Source organism: Protopterus annectens, chromosome 9.part0 (assembly GCF_019279795.1).
Source record: "Protopterus annectens isolate FY-2018-M chromosome 9.part0, PAN1.0, whole genome shotgun sequence".
Lineage (NCBI taxonomy): Eukaryota > Metazoa > Chordata > Ceratodontiformes > Protopteridae > Protopterus > Protopterus annectens.
The window spans coordinates 171,211,861-171,232,113 of NC_056743.1; the positions used below are offsets into that span (position 1 = coordinate 171,211,861).

General features: G+C 38.8%; 1 protein-coding gene across 1 annotated transcript in view; it reads left to right on the forward strand.

Moving 5' to 3' along the window:
- PIK3C2A (phosphatidylinositol-4-phosphate 3-kinase catalytic subunit type 2 alpha) overlaps positions 1 to 20,253 on the forward strand; it is a gene marked incomplete in the record, with an annotated part of 1,553,204 nt that overhangs the window by 1,103,043 nt on the left and 429,908 nt on the right. Inside the window, 1 exon segment of the mRNA XM_044082088.1 lies at positions 4,720 to 4,849. Coding sequence (XP_043938023.1) covers positions 4,720 to 4,849 — 130 coding nt within the window.

The following is a 20,253-nucleotide window of genomic DNA, read 5'->3' on the forward strand; positions in this document are numbered from 1 at the left end:
AATTATATCCTGTTGGGAGGATTTTTATCTTGAATGTGTGACTTCATATACACACACACACACACACACACACACACACACACACACACACACACACATATATTGTGCATGCTATACAAGTTAAAAGGTTTTAGTTGAGTTTATTATAATGGGAGGACTTTTGTTTTGAATGTGTAGCTACATATATAGTGCATTTGCTGTAACTTATAAACAGCATTGTAGTACCTAAAGATGCTGTGTCCTCACTGCATATTTCATCGATAATGTATTGTTTTTTAAAGATGATATTTTAGATTTTTATTTTCCTAGGCTGAACCTGAAAATGGTCCCTGTGGATCAGAATGTTTTTTCTGATGAAAACAAACTGATTGAAATCAAAGGTTGTATCATAAAGTGAGAGCTGGCAAAAAATGGGAGGAGTTTTTGTTTACTGTCTCAGAGAACTATGGGGTGGCCTAACTACAAAGCCCCCCCCCCCCCCCGCAACACAAACACACACTGAAATTTTGTCTAAGTCTGGACACATTTTAAAAAATGTATGTTTTCTTTCTTTTTTATTCCGATCTTAAGTGACAAAAAAATAGTATTTCTTGAGCACCTAAAATTAGTTCTGCCCTTCTTGTACGCCATGCACTAAAGTTATTTCATATATTGAACTTGTTTGCTACTTTGCCTGCTATAAAGAGGATTTGTTTGACCACATTTTGCAACTGAATGTACAACTGCTCATAATGAAATCCCAGCAGAGATTCTAATATTCTAGGTACTATTTCCTTAGAAATCTCAGCTATTAAGAAACGCAGATCATAATGTTGTAGTAGGATTCATGAAGTGTCAAATATACACTCGGCTAGGAATTTTTTTAAAGTTTATTAAGGTGGCGTAGCCAAATTAAAAACTGGTAACTGGGAGATATTGATTTGCAGAACTTCAGAATTGCTTGGAATAAGCTTACCAAATACACTTTATAAACTGATATATATGATCCCCAAAGACGACCTTAGAGTTTCTTCTAATCTCTTCGGTAAAGTAAATGATTTTGAAGCATTAGAAGTGTAGAACACAGAAAACATGCAAGACATTCCCTACTGAAAAGAGCAAGTCAAACATTATAAAGACCAGTAAGGCTGTAAAATAAAAGTAAAACAATGGAAAATTATCCTTAAAGTATTTTTGGGGAAGAATGTATATTGCAACCCTAGACTTTCTTTTCAGACATAGGATGCAGAAAGTAACCTAAAGTAAGACTGTATTGGTTGGAAAAACTGTATTTAATCTAAGTGATCTGCTCATACATTTGAATTCTGTAGTATATTCAATACTAATTTGACATACACTATAGATGAAGTTTTTATTAATAAGAATTCATAATGTCCACTTTTCTTTGGAGACATGGTGTTGAATGCCCTAAAAAGGTAAATATTGGCTTGCATAGAACTGAAAAAATGCTAAGTCTCTCTTTAAAGACATATTGTTTCGGTAAAAATTATAATTGTTGAGCAAGTCCAAAGTTGAGGTTTGAAGTCAAGTTGATGCACAAATAATGTACAAGTGGCGTTTGAAAAATTAGAGGCCTATCACTCTACCATCCATGCTAGGAAAGTACTGTAACAGAATACATGCAAATTCTCTGCTGCTAAGTAAAATATGCAATGCAAGTATCAATTTGTGTAGTTTTCTGCCTGGCCAGTCATAATACAGACCACTTTTCTTACTAATCTAGTAGATTCCTTAGCTTTCAATCTTCCTGTTATTATCACTCTTAAATCTTACAAAAGCTTTTGACTGTGTCCTTTAAATAGGATTTCTCTTACTCTACAAGTACATTATAAACCATTGTGATAAAATTAATCAGGATTTCTCTGCAAAATGATCATACTCAGTTGAATTTAAAGTTAATTATGGAGTTATGCAGGGTTAATGTTTGGGGGTCTTTCTCATTCACTTTCTTATACCCAGATTCAATAATAACAGAATTTTTGTTTGATGACTACAAGGTGGTAAGTGAAGCTGTAATAGTAAATAAAGCACTGGATTCATAACAGTTTTCTTGGATTACCTGCTTACATAGGTGGCAAACAGTGGCTTCATGTTTAACACGTGTTGTAATCCATTTTTTAAAATTCAACAAAATGCATTGCTGCACATTGAAAGGACTAAATTTTTTGTAATGTAGCCTTCTGTAATGATGTGGAAATGTTTGACAAATTATTTTTTGTTCCATCGTAATGCAACTGTTATTCTAACAAGTGTTTAGACTATTTAATTATTGAAATTTATAGCTTCAAGGTATACAACTGTATTATTTCAGATTTTCTTAAGTATTGCTAGGACAGTAGTTTAGTACAATGCTCAGTTTTATGTGTGCAATAGTTGATTTAAACAAGCTGGAATTCCATACATAAACATTTTGCCAAAAGGTTTACAGCATAGCAATTTTTGTGAATATTGAAAGGCTAACGATACTTTCATTGTATTTTTTTTCAGTATAAAATATTAAAGGGTGATTTAATCCTACCATTAAATGCTATTCATAAACTGTGCGTTTTTAATGTGTAATATTATAGCAATAACCGATGACCTGGGGGTTGTGTATTGAAGGTTTGCCCACGGTTGGTGTGGGTTAATCACAAGGGCGAAGCCAACCATGGGTAAATCTTCAACATACCACACCCACATCATTGGTTATTGGTATTATACAATGACATTATTTAAGAAAAAAATGACTTTGCTTATGACAGCTTTGTGGTGGTGTTCTGCTTTTGGTGGATATCCCATTGCTTTTTTTTTTTGATGTACTGCACATGCGTATGGGACTTGCATTCCCAACACTTACACAGTATATCAGTGCTTTGGAAAGGAAGATCTCCATTGTTCCTTTTTTTTTTCTTTTTAAATAAGATTGAAATTCGGATACTTTAGAGGTACGAGAGAGAGAGAGAATGGAGAAAATGCAAGTAAAAATAGGTATGCTTCTTTAGTTTTGAATAATGTAGCTGATTTTCCTGGTATTTTCTCCATGTTCTCTCTTGTACCTCCGAACAGTCCGGATTTCTAATTTATATATATATATATATATATATATATATATATATATTTTGGCGAAGAAAACTTAAAAATTTAAAGCATATAGTAATGCAAAAAAGTCCAGGGGACCAGACTTTTTTCCATTGGTATGTGCCAATTATTAGCGGACCAGAGTTCCGCTGTGGCGACCCCTAACCGGGAAAAGCCGAAACATACAACATATGCTCTATTTACAACAGGCACGCTGGTTGGGGCTTGACCAATCATTGTGGTTGTTTTTGAATATTAATGGCCAGTCGTGTATTTACAGTTAAGCTGCAATGCAGGAAACAATGGCCTCGTGGTATATGTCAGCAAAGGTCAGCACAACTTAGAATATGACCAGTTTCAACGATTGGTCTGCTTATGAAAGACACTCATTCAACTTGAGGAAGCTGAAGGATTAGAGAGCATGTACGAAAGAATTAAATCATTTTTATGGGTTTGCAAAAACATAGACTGTGTAGTTCTGCATATGAGTTCCATGATGTTTCTGTTAAGGGCCTGAGTGCTCATTAGCCATCTTACCTTGAAAGCAACACCTGTCACTTTCGAAGCTGATTTTCCCTGCTTTTGTATGCCTTTTTCTTGTCAAACATGAAGTGTTTTATAATTAGAATCTGTATTCTGATACCATTTGTTACACATCAGAAAGGTGCAAACATGCAACACTGTATTCATTTTGATAAGAGAAGTTTTACTTTCAAATACTCAATACATTCCAAACTGTAACAACTTTCAATACATTCCAGACTGCAGCAACTTACAGCTAACTACTACTGCCCTTGTGAATGTCCACCTCCTCATTTTAGAGACGAACTATTACCGAGAGATTAAAATGGAAAACATGTCAAAGGACCAGAAATACAAAAATATATTACCATAAAATGATTCCCAAAATAATTAAAATTAACACTGGAGTATCAGGCAGGAGAAATAGGAGCTACAGATCATAGCAATCATCCAGTAGGAATAGAATATTTTATGTTACACTTATCCACCTGTTGACTGGCAGGAAGAGTGCAGTGCGCGTTACTCTAACCCCAGTGCAGATACAAGTTTCTGCTCCCTAGCTATACACAACTCCAGAGTGATGCACTCTTTTGCAAGGCTGACTCCTCGAAGTCAAGTATTTCTGCATGCAAAACTCACATTCAGGGTCTTTCCTCTGATGTTGCTTCTGCAACATACGCTCTGTCAGGGCCTTCCCATGGGATAAGCTACTAAGTGGTAATGTTCATTCACATCCTTCCTCTTCTACCACCTCCATTACCTGAGGTGATTATTGGATCTCGTTCAACTAGGTGGTGTCGTTAGGGCTTCTTCACTCTGTGGCACCTATTATTCAACTCTGACAGCAGATAATGTCTGTATGCTGAAAGGCTGCACAACAAAAGTTAAGTAAGTATGAGTGGTTTTAGGGGGTAAAAAAGAAGAATTTTAAAGGGTTATTAATTTTATAGAGTACCTTTTGCAATGCTGTTGAAGTTTTCAAAATGTAGTGTTTTGTCTTCAGCATTTGTGTTTAAATGATATGATTATTAACGCATGTTGTCTTTGTTCATGGGCTTAATATTGAATGTTTGGTAGTGTGTGTACTGGAGATGCTCCAGAGAACTCACTGAGAGTTGATATTATTTCTATACTCCCTAGGTTGGTGAAGATCTACGGCAAGACATGTTGGCTTTACAGATGATTAAAATTATGGATAAAATCTGGCTGCAGGAGGGCCTTGACCTGCGAATGGTTGTCTTTAAATGTATCTCGACTGGCAAAGACAGAGGTATGTTAATATTAGAAATCTTTTTTATAAGAATTGTAAAAATAAACCTGTGTCCAGTGCCATCAGGTCAAAGCATGACAGTACAGTTCTTAAGTACAGCCATGTTAACATTAATTAAACACTTTGTCACTGCAATGTGAATCATCAGAGGAGGTGAATGTTCCCAGTTAAAAAGAGCGAACATGGATGAAGCTGTGGATTATATTGTGACATATTAGGAAGCGAAGCAGTTCAAAATCACAGAAGTCTGAGACCTGTGCAAAAAAAGTGACTGAACACCACAGATTTCTTCTCTCCATCAAAAAAATACATAACACAGTAACCTTACAAAACCTTTGTAAATAACCCTCCTGTATTGTTAAAAAGTATACATGTTTATTTTTATGTTATGATGACACATTTAATCCAAGATCCAGTAGTAGTTCGGCTACAGTCTTTTGTATATCAGGTCATTAAATACCTGCCAGTAAGAATACCTGCCATTAAAAGTATAGACATAAACTACACTCAACTCTTTCTGCTTAAAAATAATATTCTGTTGAAAAAGTTAATACTCTGATTATACTGCAGTGCACATACAAGCGATCTTGCTAAGGTACTTGACCCAAAATAACTGGTTTCATCGCACATCCATTTGCTTAACACATAATGTTTCCTGTGATCCGTACACTAAATAATGGAGGCTACCTTAGCATTGTAAACTTATCCTGGTCTTGCCAACCTTCCATAAACTACTAAGAAAAAGTAGTTGCACAACTGCTGGAGCACTAGATAGATCTTACTTTAATTAGAATGGGAAGTGGCTTCACCTGTCTATGTCTTTCGGCTTATCCCAGTTAGGGGTCGCCACAGCGGAACTCCGGTCCGCTAATGATTTTCAGTTGATTTTTACGGTGCCGAGTTGCCAGCTAACACCCAACCTTCAAAGAAGGCACACCCATTCACGCACGCACCTGCCTGCATGTCTTTATATGTCATTTGACAGTGGGGAGGACATGCAGACTCCACACGGGGCACACCAGCCGAGAATCGAATGGGAGAACCTCTTGCTGTGAGGCGATAACGTTAACCGCTGCACCACCACGGCCCTGTTCGTCTCAACATCACTAGGCATTCTAGATAGCAGTCTTTTCCATCACTGGGCACTGCCTTAATGTCCTGTATTTCTGATGGCGTTAGAGGAAGTATGTAGGAGCAAGTGGCCTTGCTTTCTTGGTTCTTTTCTGTTTTCTGAAGGGATAGAATTCTACCACAGGGTTCTTGCATTTGTGTATTTTCTTCTTAGTGTTACAGCTTTATTTTTCTTTAGTAGCTTTTGTCAACCTTTAATATTAATTTTAAGCTCATTTGTTTCATATGTTTAGTTTTAGAAGAAAAAACAGAAACACAGATTAAATACATAACTCCTTATATTCTTTAGGGAAAAGTAATTCTGTGGAGTTTCCCTTAGTCTGACAATTCAACATGCCCTGTGATGGCATGTAAAGATGCAAAGGTGATAGAAGCGCTTGTAGAGGAGGATGCTCCTCTGTGCTCCAAGAAGACAAAATGTTGCAAGACACATCAGCTTTATTGCTGAGACTGAGAGGTGGCACCCCTGTCTATTCCACATCCTGCCTGTGATGCATAACTGGATAGTCATGTGGCCATTCTGCACCACCACCATTAGCAGTTCAATTAAGGAATCTAAGTAGCTTTCATTAGCTTTTTCACCAGCAAGGTCATATAGGAATGTACATTCCTTTTCCCCTGTTTTTGTCATGGTCTCGACCATTGGTCATTTTGTCCTGCACTGGCTTCTGTTTACTTCTTATCACCATTTCCAAAAAGATGCATTTGTTATAGACACAATTCTCTTTACTGTCCGTGAAAACATCCATGAAAAACATGTTGTGTATATCAACAACAGGGCTGACGTTACTATCCAGGATGATTGTTCCCTCAGTTTTATTGACCATTTAGAAGTATGGAGCCCTTCTACATCTCTGTTTATTTTGAAGACTCGCACTGTGATTTGGTTTGAATTTCAGACGACTACCATTATCCTGCCATTCTGGTTAGTAAATTGGCAGCTTTACAAAATATTATAAGATGCTCTCTGCTGTTTTACAGGTCACAGTGCTTTCAGGTGAGATACATGAGAGGAGAGGATTATTCTGACTATCTTTCAGAATCCAAGTTAGAGACATTACCCTTAATCATTATTGGCCACATCTTTACTTTGTCTCTTCTAGGGTTTTCACTCTTGTCAGTCCTGATATAAGGAGCTGTTATGCAAGTTTTTGTTGCTGGAATAAAGGGCAGAGGTACAGTAGAGGTCCTGAAATGTTTAGGTTAGCAAGAACTTCCACCTCAGATTTAACAGCCATTCTTACCATCTGCAATTAGTCTTTTAATGCACCTGTAAAACAAGTGACTGCTTTATAGATCAAACCACACCAAATAGACTGTATGTACCCTGCTCTTATGGGCCACCTCTTTTTAAACTAGTAGCGTACAGCCACTTCTATGGTTGTCTTTTAGTTGTACGTTGTCTACTTCATCAGCCTTCCAGGAACTGTTTTATAATTCCCCTCTTCATCTGCTGGACCACTTTATAATGTGGTTACATATTTGGATCCTTTAAACAGTTGTGAGATTTGAGATTTTTCAGGGCACTTTTCCACTGTTCTCTTAATAACCTGCTCAGGTTATGTCTAGGCTAGTTATGCTGCAAAGTGGAAGTTCATTCTTTGGGAGAAAGACACGGAATTTTAGTCCATATGTTCCTATCCAACCTCACTACGTTTGGATTTTCTGCTCTACTTGTTTAATTCTTGTATCAAAGTCCGTTTATCTGCCATTTTTTCATTCCACAGTCCTTCTGAAGTGTGTTTACTCACATGGTTCCTGTTAGAGGTAGAACTAACGAGTTATTCTGAACATTTACATTCAAACTGTCTTCTTGCCCCCCCCCCCTCCAAGTAGCTCTAACTGTGCAAAGACCCCCCCCCCCAATTCTTTACAACTATTGAAAAATATGCCTTCTTCAGGCTGGTTCTTGATTGCTAAAATATGCCATTTGTAGTAAGGAAATAAACTCTTACTTCAAGATTAAGTTAATGTAGTATCTACATGACTGTAAAAATTGTTTCAGGAACACTGGGCAAGATACATGTACAGAAGAAAGCAAATGTACTGCTTTTTTTTGTGCTTATGCACAGCAGTTTTGCATAACAAGTAACAGAGAGCCTTGTAGCTTGTATTATGTAAGATGTAAACCGTCTGGCTGTATTTCTGTGCAAATCTTTATTTCCCCACATTTAGTAAAATTTTCCTATATGTAGCACTGCTCTTGTGAGCTATAGTCATGGCTAAAAAGACCCTTGGAGGCTAGTCTTCCAGTCAAGCTAATAAAAGATAGGTGAATCTGTTCCTGTGGGGAGTTCTGAACTGGTAACCTTACTCATAAGCCTTATTTCCCTTGTGTTTTTATTTTATCCTAGAGTCTCTCAGCCTTTCAGCCCTTCATTTCCTGTCCATTAGGCTTACTTTTTTTTCTTATTCCTTGCAGTTATTTTACATGAATTGCATGTTGCGTGATATTTTTCAGATGTGATTAGCACCCTAACTTTTTTGTAATGCTTACCAAGCTTTTTTTTTTGTTTTTGTTTTTTGCTACCCATAGTAAAATGACCCTTCTTATATTTTTTTCCCTAGATGAGTGGATCTGTGCCCCGTCCTGTTAAAACCTTTTCTGCTGAGGTATTGACTACCTCTGCTATTGTATTATTGTTTTAAGGAATATAACCAGGATATCTGTGATGTTGCAACTTGTACTGTACTCACTGATTGCTACTGTAAGCTGTTTTCTGTTATAACAGTTTTGTTTCATAGCTGAGCTTCACCAGGCTTAGCATTTCTGGTTCTCCTTTTATCATCCTCCACCCACATATTTTACTTTTCTGAACTTTTGCATAGGTAAGGAGCCTTCTAATTCCATTCCATGTAAGAAAGCGTAATTAGTTAAGAACTTAGCCAAACCCTAGAATCTTTATGGAATACAGTCAGAATAATCTTATCTGCATCAGTGCTGACCTGTAGTTTTGTCTTTTGATTCATAAGCTGAGGAGGTGGGTTGTTTCATGTTTTTTTTTTCTTTTAATACTTCAGTAGATATCTGAAAGAAAGAGGCAAGCGGTTGAAGAGGGCTCACAAAAAAATAAAGCTTTTGGAGTAACGGAGTTTCCTTTAATGGTTGAAAGGATACATAGATACAGACATTTGTTGTGCTGCTGCCTTTTTTCCCCCCAGCACCTTAAGTATGGCTGGTAAGACTAAGATTATTCTGTAAATTTTTTGGGTACATATAGAAAAGGATTATGGCTTTAGAATAGGCTAGGGAAGTATAGCTGTTAACAGATGTATATTTAAGCAAGTTGCAAGACGTACACAGGTTACATAGTTATAAATATTGCATATATTTGAGAGCTGGTCACATTCTCCTTTGCGAAAGATTGCAGTTCACTGGCATGGCAGAAAAAAATAGTTCTAGTATAGGCAGAACTGTAACTATTGTTATCTGGCATATTTTACAGATGTCCTTCCATATCACTGTTGCAGTATTCTTCAGCTAAGGGATTTCCTGCCAAGGATAGCCCAAGGTCCACCCAGTATGCCAGAGTTGTTAGGTCTTATAGGTGCCTCCTCATGCAAAACGTAAGGCGTAAAAGTGACTTATAGATAGATGAAAACACTCAGAACTGGAAAAAAAAAGAACAGAATACCATCAGGGACAAAGGACAACGTGCATCCAGAAGGAAAAAAAGAAGGGGGGGGGGGGACCTTGGCTCATAGGGCACCCAAAAAACATGGCAAGAGACAGGACAGAGGGAGGAGGAGGGAGGGACCAAATACTGCAAAAGTGAAGAGAAGGCAATTTACTGTTAGGGTAATTTGGTTACCATTTGTTTTTGTGCATGGCTGGATAATGCATTTTACGCATTGAACAGAGTGATATGTAACACTTTCAGGGTGAGGAAGGTTTTCTTAAGCCCAAATGCAGTGCAGTCGCTGTACTTGGAGATGCAGAAGTTATGGGGGTTGCATGCACAAAATGTTTTTAAACTTGTTTATTATAGTATTTTAGATGTTGTTCAGTGTTATCCCCCTCCCAGAAGGAACTGTTTCTGACAAAAAGGTCACCCATTGCTTAGCTGTAGACCTATCCAACTATGAATAATAACCTGTTTGCATGCTGCTTGTTTCCATAATTTCATTCTTTTCAATACTAACCTAAGTGGCTGGCACTAGGTGAGAACTGTGACAGAAATGAACCAACATTGTGAGCTTTGTCCTATGACTTACTTTCTCATTTTGCCTTCATTCCTGTGTAGAGTGCCTGCAGTACTGGCACCTTTGTATCGTCCTGGTTGTCAGTCTCCCAGTCCACTCTGCCTTCACTCACTAACAAGGCTCAAGATGTTCAAACTCCTTCACGAGATGTAGCTGCAGAGATCAGTCTTCTCTCTTCTGGGAGATTACCATGCCTTCTGATTTGGAATTGTTGATTTACTTGCAGCTGCGTCAATTTAAGCAGTGAACTGTTTGTGTGTGTGCTGGAGATCATAGCCACTTGAGGAAAATACCTGTAAACAGCAAATTTGTAACCGTCCTATACCCCCAAACTGGATACTGTTCTACTCTTCAGCTCTACCTTGATTACTTGAGCATGAAAATCATGACCAGAAGTGGAGATGGGGAAATGCCCCTTGATCGATTTTTGGTTTCATATTTAAAGTATTCATCTTATCAAGAATGTGTTTACAGTTATCATTTTTCAACTAATGAGACTGAATGACCCACAACAAAGGCTCTGAGATGCTCCATATTGTTGCACTCCTCCCAGAAGCCATTCTGTGATACAAAGTTGTATGCCTTCTCCAAGTCCACAAAAGGAATTGTAGGTGATACTGATCAACTCTGATGATCCCCAAAGTATGTATGCAAGGAGAAAGAGCTGATGCACTGTTTAATAGCCAGAACAGATTTTACATTATTAATTATTTATTCTTAATCAGAGGCTTGACTTTTTGGTGAAAGCTCCTTTGCAGCACCCGGACTGTTTTTTTCCAGAAAGGCTGAGGAGTCAAAAACTTTAATTGAAGCATGCTGTGCTGTCCTGTTTTGAAAAACGGGAGCCCCATTCAATTTTACCTGTACAGTTGTTCTTCCCCACTTACCATGCACCATACTTGTACAATGTGTTTTATGTATGTGTATTCATGCAAGTGTGTGTTTATAGTAAACACGCATATCTGTCTACACTTATTGCATAACGAGTTATGGATAGTTGTATAATTTATTAAACAAAGGCTAAATTTGTGAACATAGTGAATAGCTGAAAGTGGCGTGTTACATGGTTTTTCACAGTGCAGTAATTCAAACATAGAAATATGTCATCAGATTTAATGTATAATATTTTTCATATATGCTGCACAGCATTAAAATTTGATAACTAAATGTAATCTGTTTTGCCTGTGATCTGAATAATGGTTGAGAATGCCTCATATTGAAACATTTAGCCTCTTAACTGCTTAACAAGCAAATTAATAAACTGTGCAGCTATAGATACCATATGTGTGTTTACACACATTTTACATGTTAACTGGGTAAATACCTTAGGCATATTTCTCAACAATCCAGAATCTGGTAGAATGCACAGAATTTTTCATCAGATTTTTGGTCTGTGCTCATAAAATTTGTGGTTTTCTGTCAAAACATTGAGAACTGAATTTATTAAATAAATACAGATATTCGAGTTTCAGTTTGTGTCCTTCAGAAAATGCATGTTATTACAAACCTGTTATTCTGTCAACCTTCTAGGTTTCTAAGACCAAGATTTGTAATCTGTCACTTTTTACAGCCCTAGACTCCATTTATTTCTTGCTTTTTCCAGAATTCTTCTGCTAAGAAGTTAAGAGGTATGGGCTTGTGTCTCTCTCTTTAAGGGCAATCAAGAGCATTGTCTGTTAAGTGGCTTGCTCAGTCAGACAGCAGAAAAATGGGGACCATGAACAACATCCAGGACTACAAGTTGAAGCACCTTAACCAGTCATAGCCTTGGTCTTCTGTGCTAAACTGACAGATAAACTAGTGATATTCCTTGGTCAAGCTGATTGAACAACTAAACCAACTACTTGTAGTCCTTAGAGCTCTTGCTGCACAGCTGTCTTGTGTCATTAGTGTTAACAGTGAAAAATTAGTTGGATAATACTTGAGGAACTAGCAAAAATTTTTTTAAATGATCATATAATCTGTTCATTTTTATCTCACTGTATGTTCTAACTGCTAAGATGCTGTAAAGCTGAAGTCTGATTCTTTCTCTGACCATATCCTTAGAAGCTTTTCACATGTAATTGAGTGTTAAGCTTATAACCATATCAGTCTTTCATAACTCTTTTCCTCAAAAATGGAGTCTAGCTGGCAGTCATAGGGCAAATTGCAATGAAGAATAGAATGGGAGCAAACCTAGATATTGCTGGTACCACTGAGAGATGGGCTAGTGAAAGGAACGGGCATGGAGATGCCTTGCTGTAGGTTGTTGAGTAATGACAGTAAGGAGATATTTTGTTTATTTATTTATTTGCAGTTGTTTAACCAGGATAGTCCATTGGGCCTGAAGAACCCGTTTTCAGTGGAGTCCTGGGGAGAAAAGCTCATCATACAGATTACACAAAGGTTAATATACAAACATAGATTACATGAAGATTACAGAGGTAAGCAAACTAAGATTAATATACACACATAGAATGCATGAAGATTACAGAGGTAACACAGACTGATCAAAAGTATTTCAATCAATCAAAGTTAATAATACATTTTTTTTTTTTTGGACAGGTAGTTTGATTCAGTAAGGTAAGGAATTGCTAGATATTAGTAAGGAGTTGTATAATAGAAGCAAGCAAGAATTTGTTACCTGGGATTTGAGAGAAGGAAGGGAAAGAGTGTTGAAGTAAAGTGTAAGTTATGAGGGATGGGAGCAGGAGCATTCCCATGTGGAAGTTAGATGAGAGTGGAGTGATTTTTTAAAGGATGGGAGGTTAGTAGTGGTACGAATGGAGGGGGGAAGGGAGTTCCATAGGCATGCTAGAGAGTGTGAGAGGAGGTATTGTCCTGGGGGTGGAGGTGTCTGTAAACTTCTATAAGGTTTTGACTGTTAGATCTGAGAAGTCTTTGTGTGTGGTGCATTTTAAAGGTAGTGGAGAGAGAGGGACAGAGGGATGGCTGGAAAATGAGTTTATGAGCATAGGTGAGCTGAGTGTAGGAGAGGTAGTTGGGAAGCTCAAGCCAGTATAGTTTGTGGAGAGATTCACAGTGATGGGTTGATGATTTGTTGCTAGTGGTGAGTCTGGCTATTTTATTGTAACAAGAGGACAGTTTGGTTTTGAGAGATAACTGTAGGTTTGTTAGAAGAGGGGCTCCATAGAGAAGGGAGGGTAAGAGAAAAGAAGTAAAGAGAGTAAGTTTAGTAGTTGAGGTGAGGAACCGATTGTGTCAGTAGAGCATGCCAAGTTTTTGGTGGGTTTTTTTATGTTTAGTAGTAGATGGGAGTTAAATTTGAGCCTGTCATCTATTTGAACTCCTAGTAGTTTGGTTTCAGATACCAGCTCAATGAGGGTATGGTGCAGTGATCTTTATTAAGGATGGCGTCATGTAGGAGGTAAGAGAGCTGGAAGAACACCAAATCAGGAATTCATACGCAGCTTCTCAATTATCTAATAGATAACCAGCTTCTTTACCACAAAACAGATCTTTATCAAAACAACAGTATTCACTATTGTCTGCTGACATCAAATGCCATGATAGAACAAGTACACCACACAAAATTATTGTGTAACCATAAATGACCAGTTGAAATTCAGCTACATGTATCACATATACTTAAAAAAAAATCAAAAACTAGGTAAAAATCCTACCTCACTGACATAGCCAGAAGACGTATAGCCTACTTTTTTGTATTGACATCTATGTATGCTGCTCCAGTCTTCACTAACTTTCAAGTCTTGCAACTGTCTAAGCTTTAGCAGTGTTGTAAAAAAATAGCCAAATTTGCAGTAAACTATAACAGTAGACAATACCACTGCCTAGCCCTCAGAGAATTTAACTGGTTAGAGTTACCACATTACCTCTATCTCAGCTAATTACAATATGTAGACTTCTCTTTAAGCTAGAAAATTTGCCCAGCTCTAATTTTCAATTTTAGCAGGAGTTTCTGTTATAGACTTGTCTACAAACACTACAGGAAATTCTCTTTCATGGAGCACTCTCCTTATCTTTTTGTCTGAACTCTTATCAGTCAGTGGTATGGAAGGCAGTCCAGAGTTCTGCTTGGCCTCATCCCATGCTGTTAACTTTCCCCCATCTAATTATTTGCTCCCAGTACATTGGTTCCTTGGCTACCGTTCTCCACTAAATTCCTACCCCATTTTGTCTGTGTTTTGTACCTGTCCCACCAGTCATCCCTGTTGATAAAAAATCTTTCTCCTTTCTTGCTACTTTATGAATATAATATTCTGTATGGTTGTTATTTTTCTTGAGGATTTGCATCCAAAATCCTACTCTTCCCTTATTTCTCAGACACCCCCCTTCCGTTTCATCATCACCACTTTCCAGTTTGATGTTTAACCAACTTCTTATACATATATATGCATGCGTGTGTGTGTGTGTGTGTGTGTGTGTGTGTGTGTGTGTGTGTGTGTGTGTGTGTGTGTGTGTGTGTGTGTGTGTATATATATATATATATATATATATATATATATATATATATATATATATATGCAGTATATATAAAAAGTGTACACACCCCTGTTAAATACCAGGTTTTTGGGATATAAAAAAAATGAGACCAAAATAAATCGTTACAAAACTTTTCCCACTTTTAATGTCACCTATAACCATTACAATTCATTTGAAAAACAAATTTATTGGGGGAAAAAAATATAAAAAATAAAAAAAAAAGTACAATAAGCCGGTTGCATAAGTGCACACCCTTAAACTAATACTTTCTTGAAGCACCTTTTGATTTAATTACAGAATTCATTCTTCTTTGGTAGGAGTCTATCAGCACGGCACATCTTGACGTGGCAATATTTGCCCACTCTTCCTTACAACAGCGCTCCAAATCTGTCAGATTTCAAGGGCATCTCTTGTGCACAACCCTCTTCAGATCACCCCACAGATTTTCTATTGGATTTAGGTCTGGGCTCTGGCTGGGCCATTCCAAAACTTTAATTTTCTTCTGGTAAAGCCATTATTTTGTTTTGATGTATGCTTGGGGTCATTGTCATTTTGAAAGGTGAAATTCCTCTTCAGCTTCAGCTATCTAACAGATGCCTGAAAATTTTGGGCCAAAATTGACTGGTATTTGAAACTGTTTATAATTTCCTCCACCTTGACTAAAGCCCCAATTCCAGCTGAAGAAAAGCAACAGTAAAGCACAATACTGCCACCACCATGCTTCACCATGGGGATGGTGTTCTTTTGGTGATGCGAAGTGTTGTTTTTGTGCTAAACGTACCTTTTGGAACTGTGGCCAAAAGGTTCAACCTTGGTCTCATCAGACCATAACACATTTCTCCACATGCTTTTGGGAGATTTTATGTCTTGTTTTGCGAATTTTAGCAGGGCCTGGATGTTTTTGTGTGTAAGAAAATACTTCCGTCTTGCAACCCTACCCCATAGCCCAGACATATGGAGACTAAGGGAGATTGTTGTCACGTAGTACACAACCAGTACTTGCCAGAAGTTTGTGCAGCTCCTTCAGTGTTGCTGTAGGTCTCCTGGCAGCCTCCCTGACCAGTTTTCGTCTGGTCTTTTCATCAGTTTTGGAGGGACATCCAGTTCTTTGGAATGTCACTGTTGTCCCGTATTTTCTCCACTTTTTGTTGACTGTCTGTCTTCACTGTGTTCCATGTTATATCCATTGCTGTGGACATTTTTTTCTACCCATCTCCTGACTGATGCCTTTCAGCAATGAGATCCCTTTGTTAGTTCTCTATGAACCATGGCATTTGCTGTAGCTGGCAACGGAGTAAATGTCAAGGAAATCCTACTAGGACAGCTGAACTTTATTTGGGTTTAATGAGAGTCTCTAATTGATAGCAGGTGTGTGCCCAAGAAGACTGAATGCTGTAATTAAATCAAAAGGTGCTTCAACAAAGTATTAGTTTAAGGGTGTGCACACTTATCCAATCAGCTTATTGTGCATTTTTTATTTTTTATATTTATTCCCCTAACATGTTTGTTTTTCCATTGAATTGTACATGTTATAGGTCACATTAAAGGTGAGAAAAGTTTTGAAACAATTTATTGTGGTCTCATTTTCTATATATCAGAAAAACCTGGCATTTTGACAGGGGTGTGTACACTTTTTATATCCACTGTATGTATGTGCATATGTATTTACATATGTATGTGTGTGTGTGTGTATATATATATGTGTGTGTGTGTGTGTGTGTGTGTATATATATATATATATATATATATATATATATATATATATATATATATATATATATATATATATATGGGTCTAGGACACATGCTCGACTAGCATATCTCCTAATCACAAAACTTCGAACACACATACACGAAACCGCTTAACATCAAAAAGCGTTTCCGTGTACGTGTAGTTCAAAAAAAAAAAAATCTACGTTTCTCCAGGGGGGCTTTCCCCCCTGCACCACCCACGTGGGGAACTCTGGCCCCCACACCCCTCCTACTTTATTATTCTCACTCCGAGATCGCACTACAGTGGGGGAAAAGGGAATTTTCCCTTACCCGCACTGTAATCCAATCTACGAAACAGGCACACATACACGGAAACGGTTTTCAATGTTAAGCGCTTTCATGTATGTGTGTTTGATGATTTGTGATTTGGACATATGCTAGTATATCCCATATATATAAGCATATATACATACATATATATATATATATATAATTTTTGCTACTTTGTAAAAAAAAAAAAAAAAAAAAAAATTCCTTTTTTCCCGCCTTTACTGAACTAGAATAGTCCAGTCTTAAGGTATTGCTGAACTCTGGGCTGTGTCATAGTTCCTGTGTTGCCCTTATCCTTATTTGGATAGGAGGAAGTTTCTTTGTTCACCAGTGAGAGTGGGGAGCTCTGAGCAGCCTATCTGTCCCTTGAGGAGTGGTTCCAGCCCAGTGACCTGTAGCTTATTGGCCGGTTTGGGCCATTTCCTATCTCGTTCTAACCCCCTGCTTTAAAGCCAGCTTTAGCGCGCTCTTGCGCTTGTAATTTAAAGTTTGTCCTGTTTGTTGCATTTACCTGTTAAGGCTACACACTCAAGTGCGCTAGCCTGTGTTACATATTTATTGCATTTTCCTGCTGTTTGTTGCAAAAAAGAAAAAAAAATTTCCTTGTTTCCCGTCTTTCCTGACCTAGAGTAGTCCAAATACAGGCTTTGCTGTATTCTGGACTTTTGGAAAGTTCCTGTGTTGCCCATTTCCTTTCTTGGATAAAGGGAGGCTTCTTTGCTCACCAGTGGCAGTGGGGAGCTTGGAGCAGCCTATCTATCCCTGGAGGAGTGTTCCCAGCACAAGAATCTGGTAGTCTATTGGCCGTTTTGGGACAATTTCTAGCTCTTTCAAGTCCCCCTGTATAAAACCCGCTTTAGCGCAACTTTGCGTGATTTTGCGCATAGCGCAGCATCGGGCAGCGCCGCTTCATTGGGTTTAAACCATTCTCAGCTCCACAAAGTCTGCTCTTCACGTTTTCCCTTAGAACTGATCTAGTTCTCATAATAAACACCCTATTCCCACTCTAAAGCCTGACACTTGCTCACTAAAGCAATTATATAAGTCAGCACTAAAAAATTAAAAGCACTACACCCTCACAAACTCCCTTTGAGGACTTTGTTTCCCATTGGCCCTTTTTTTCAATTATAAAGGAATTCCCAATACTATTCTAGCATGTCCAAAGGTCAGTTGTCAATCTCCTCTCCGGTCCAGCTGGTGAATCTGGGAATCTTGAGGCAATGTTACAACTGCCTCATGTACACAGACAACCCTCTCCTCCTCCCAACAAATTCCAACACATGTGAGAGATGCAACCATATAGCCAAACTGGAGGCTAAGCTCTCTCAACTCAGTACTGGCGTAACCAGTCAGGAGGAGAAGGAAACCACACTCACTACAATTCCAGTCTCACATAGACCTACCACGACAGCAAACCAAACACATAAACACACAAATACATACTCGGAGGCTCTAAATAAAAACCTGCCTAAGCAGCAGAGACCTCCAAAGCAGACACCCAAGCAATCGCTACCCCAAAACAAAACACGTGCAACACATACACAAAGCCAGTGTGCCGAACAGTCACAGCCCTTAAGGCTAAACAACACACCTGATACACTTGTAATAGGTGACTCTATCGTCAGGCACACTGACGTCCCGCTCACCAGGCTGAACAAGGAGAAGGTCACGGTGAGCTGCCTGTCGGGCTCTAGGATCTGCCACATAACACAAGCACTCAGGTCACTCCAAGGCAAGTACAAATATGACTCAGTCATTGTCCATGCTGGTGTGAATGACCTGAGACGTACCTCCCTGGACTGAATGAAAAGAGACACAGAGGAGCTCTCTGAGCATGTAGCCCAGGCCAGTATGACCCTGACCTTGAGTAGCATCTTACCCTCACCAAGAATTATGCCACAATATGAAGACAAGATGATCAATTTCAACAATTGGCTTAAGTATTGGTGTCATTCAAAGGGGATCCAATGCCTGTCTGCCTGGGATGACATGCTCGACAAGCCACGATGCTTCGCTAGAGATGGCTTGCATCTGTCACCCCTGGGCTTTCGGATATTGGCAAAGGCTCTTGCCACCCCCATAGTCCCTTTTTTAGGCAAGGCTCAATAGACAAACCCACCTCCATAGGTATCACAAGGGATAAGAAACTAAGAGTAATGCTACTCAACGCCAGAAGTCTAAACCTCAAGATGCATGCACTCGAAACTCTCCTTAGCATGGAGAACATCGATATCTGTGCAGTAACAGAAACCTGGTTCAAGGCTCCCGAGAACACCCCAGCACTACCAGGTTATACCTCATACCATGTTTTTCGGCCCCGAAACTTGGACCGAACCACAAAAGGAGGGGGAGTATCAATATTCGTCAAAGATACCCACACCTCCAGGTTGGTGGCACAGCACGAAGCATCAGAGACTATCCATGTGCAACTAACAGTGGGAAAAACTGCCTTCCAGTTTATAGCCTGCTACAGACCACCCTCCCAAACCCAGGAAACCCACTCGGCCTTCCTGAGAACACTGGAAAATATGAAGGTCTCTCCAAACACCATTATATTGGGTGACTTCAACTACCCTAACATAGACTGGGCGTATTACTCTAGCTCCATCTCCCTAGCCCGAAGGTTCCTAGAATTTATAAACTCAAATGCTATGGAACAACTTGTTGACACTCCCACAAGAGGGGAAAACATACTGGACCTGATCATCACCAACATGGGGACTCTATGCTCCAGACCAGAAGTGTATCCCTCACTGGTAAGATCAGACCATAAACTAATCTCACTAGATATTCACATCCCGACCCCAGCCCCTACCCAGAAAACCATAGTGAAAAACTTCTCTAAAGCAAATTTCACACTCCTCAAAACCGAGGTGGAATCCTTCAAAGCCCCCGGGCCTGTGGAAAATACGGCCCAGACCGCAGAATCCTTTATAAACACATTCTATGAACAACTTCAGGAATGCATAGATCATGCAATCCCAAAAAAAACTAAGAACCAATCCTCCAAAGTTAGGCGTCCTGTCTGGTGGACCCCAGCCATAAACAAACTATACAATAGAAGGAGGAAGCTACTACATGATAGAGCAAAATCCCAAAAAGGGAAGGCATCTCTGATCAGTATTAGCAAAAAACTACGGGCACTCATAAAATCGTCTAAGGCCAGCTTCGAGAGAAAAATTTCACAGGACACTAAGGATAATCACAAGGCTTTCTTTAGTTATGTTAGGAACCTGGGTGGGAATTCCCAGTTATGCTCAGAATTAGTCCAAAATGACAAAAAATACACCGAACCCACAGACATTGCCAACATCCTAGCTGACAGGTTCAGCGCAAACGTCTCCCCCCCCCCCCTTCCCCACCAAAAGGGCAAATATCTATCCCAGCAGAGTGCTGCCCCCTTGACATCTCAGATAAGAGCCGCCCTCTCCAAAGCAAAAAACACAGCATCAATGGGACCAGACGGTGTCCCGGGCTGCGTCCTACATGAACTCCAAGAAGAACTAAACCCAAACATAAAACTACTGTTCAGTCTCAGCCTTACTACAGGATATATACCCAAAGGGTGGCGTACAGCAACAGTG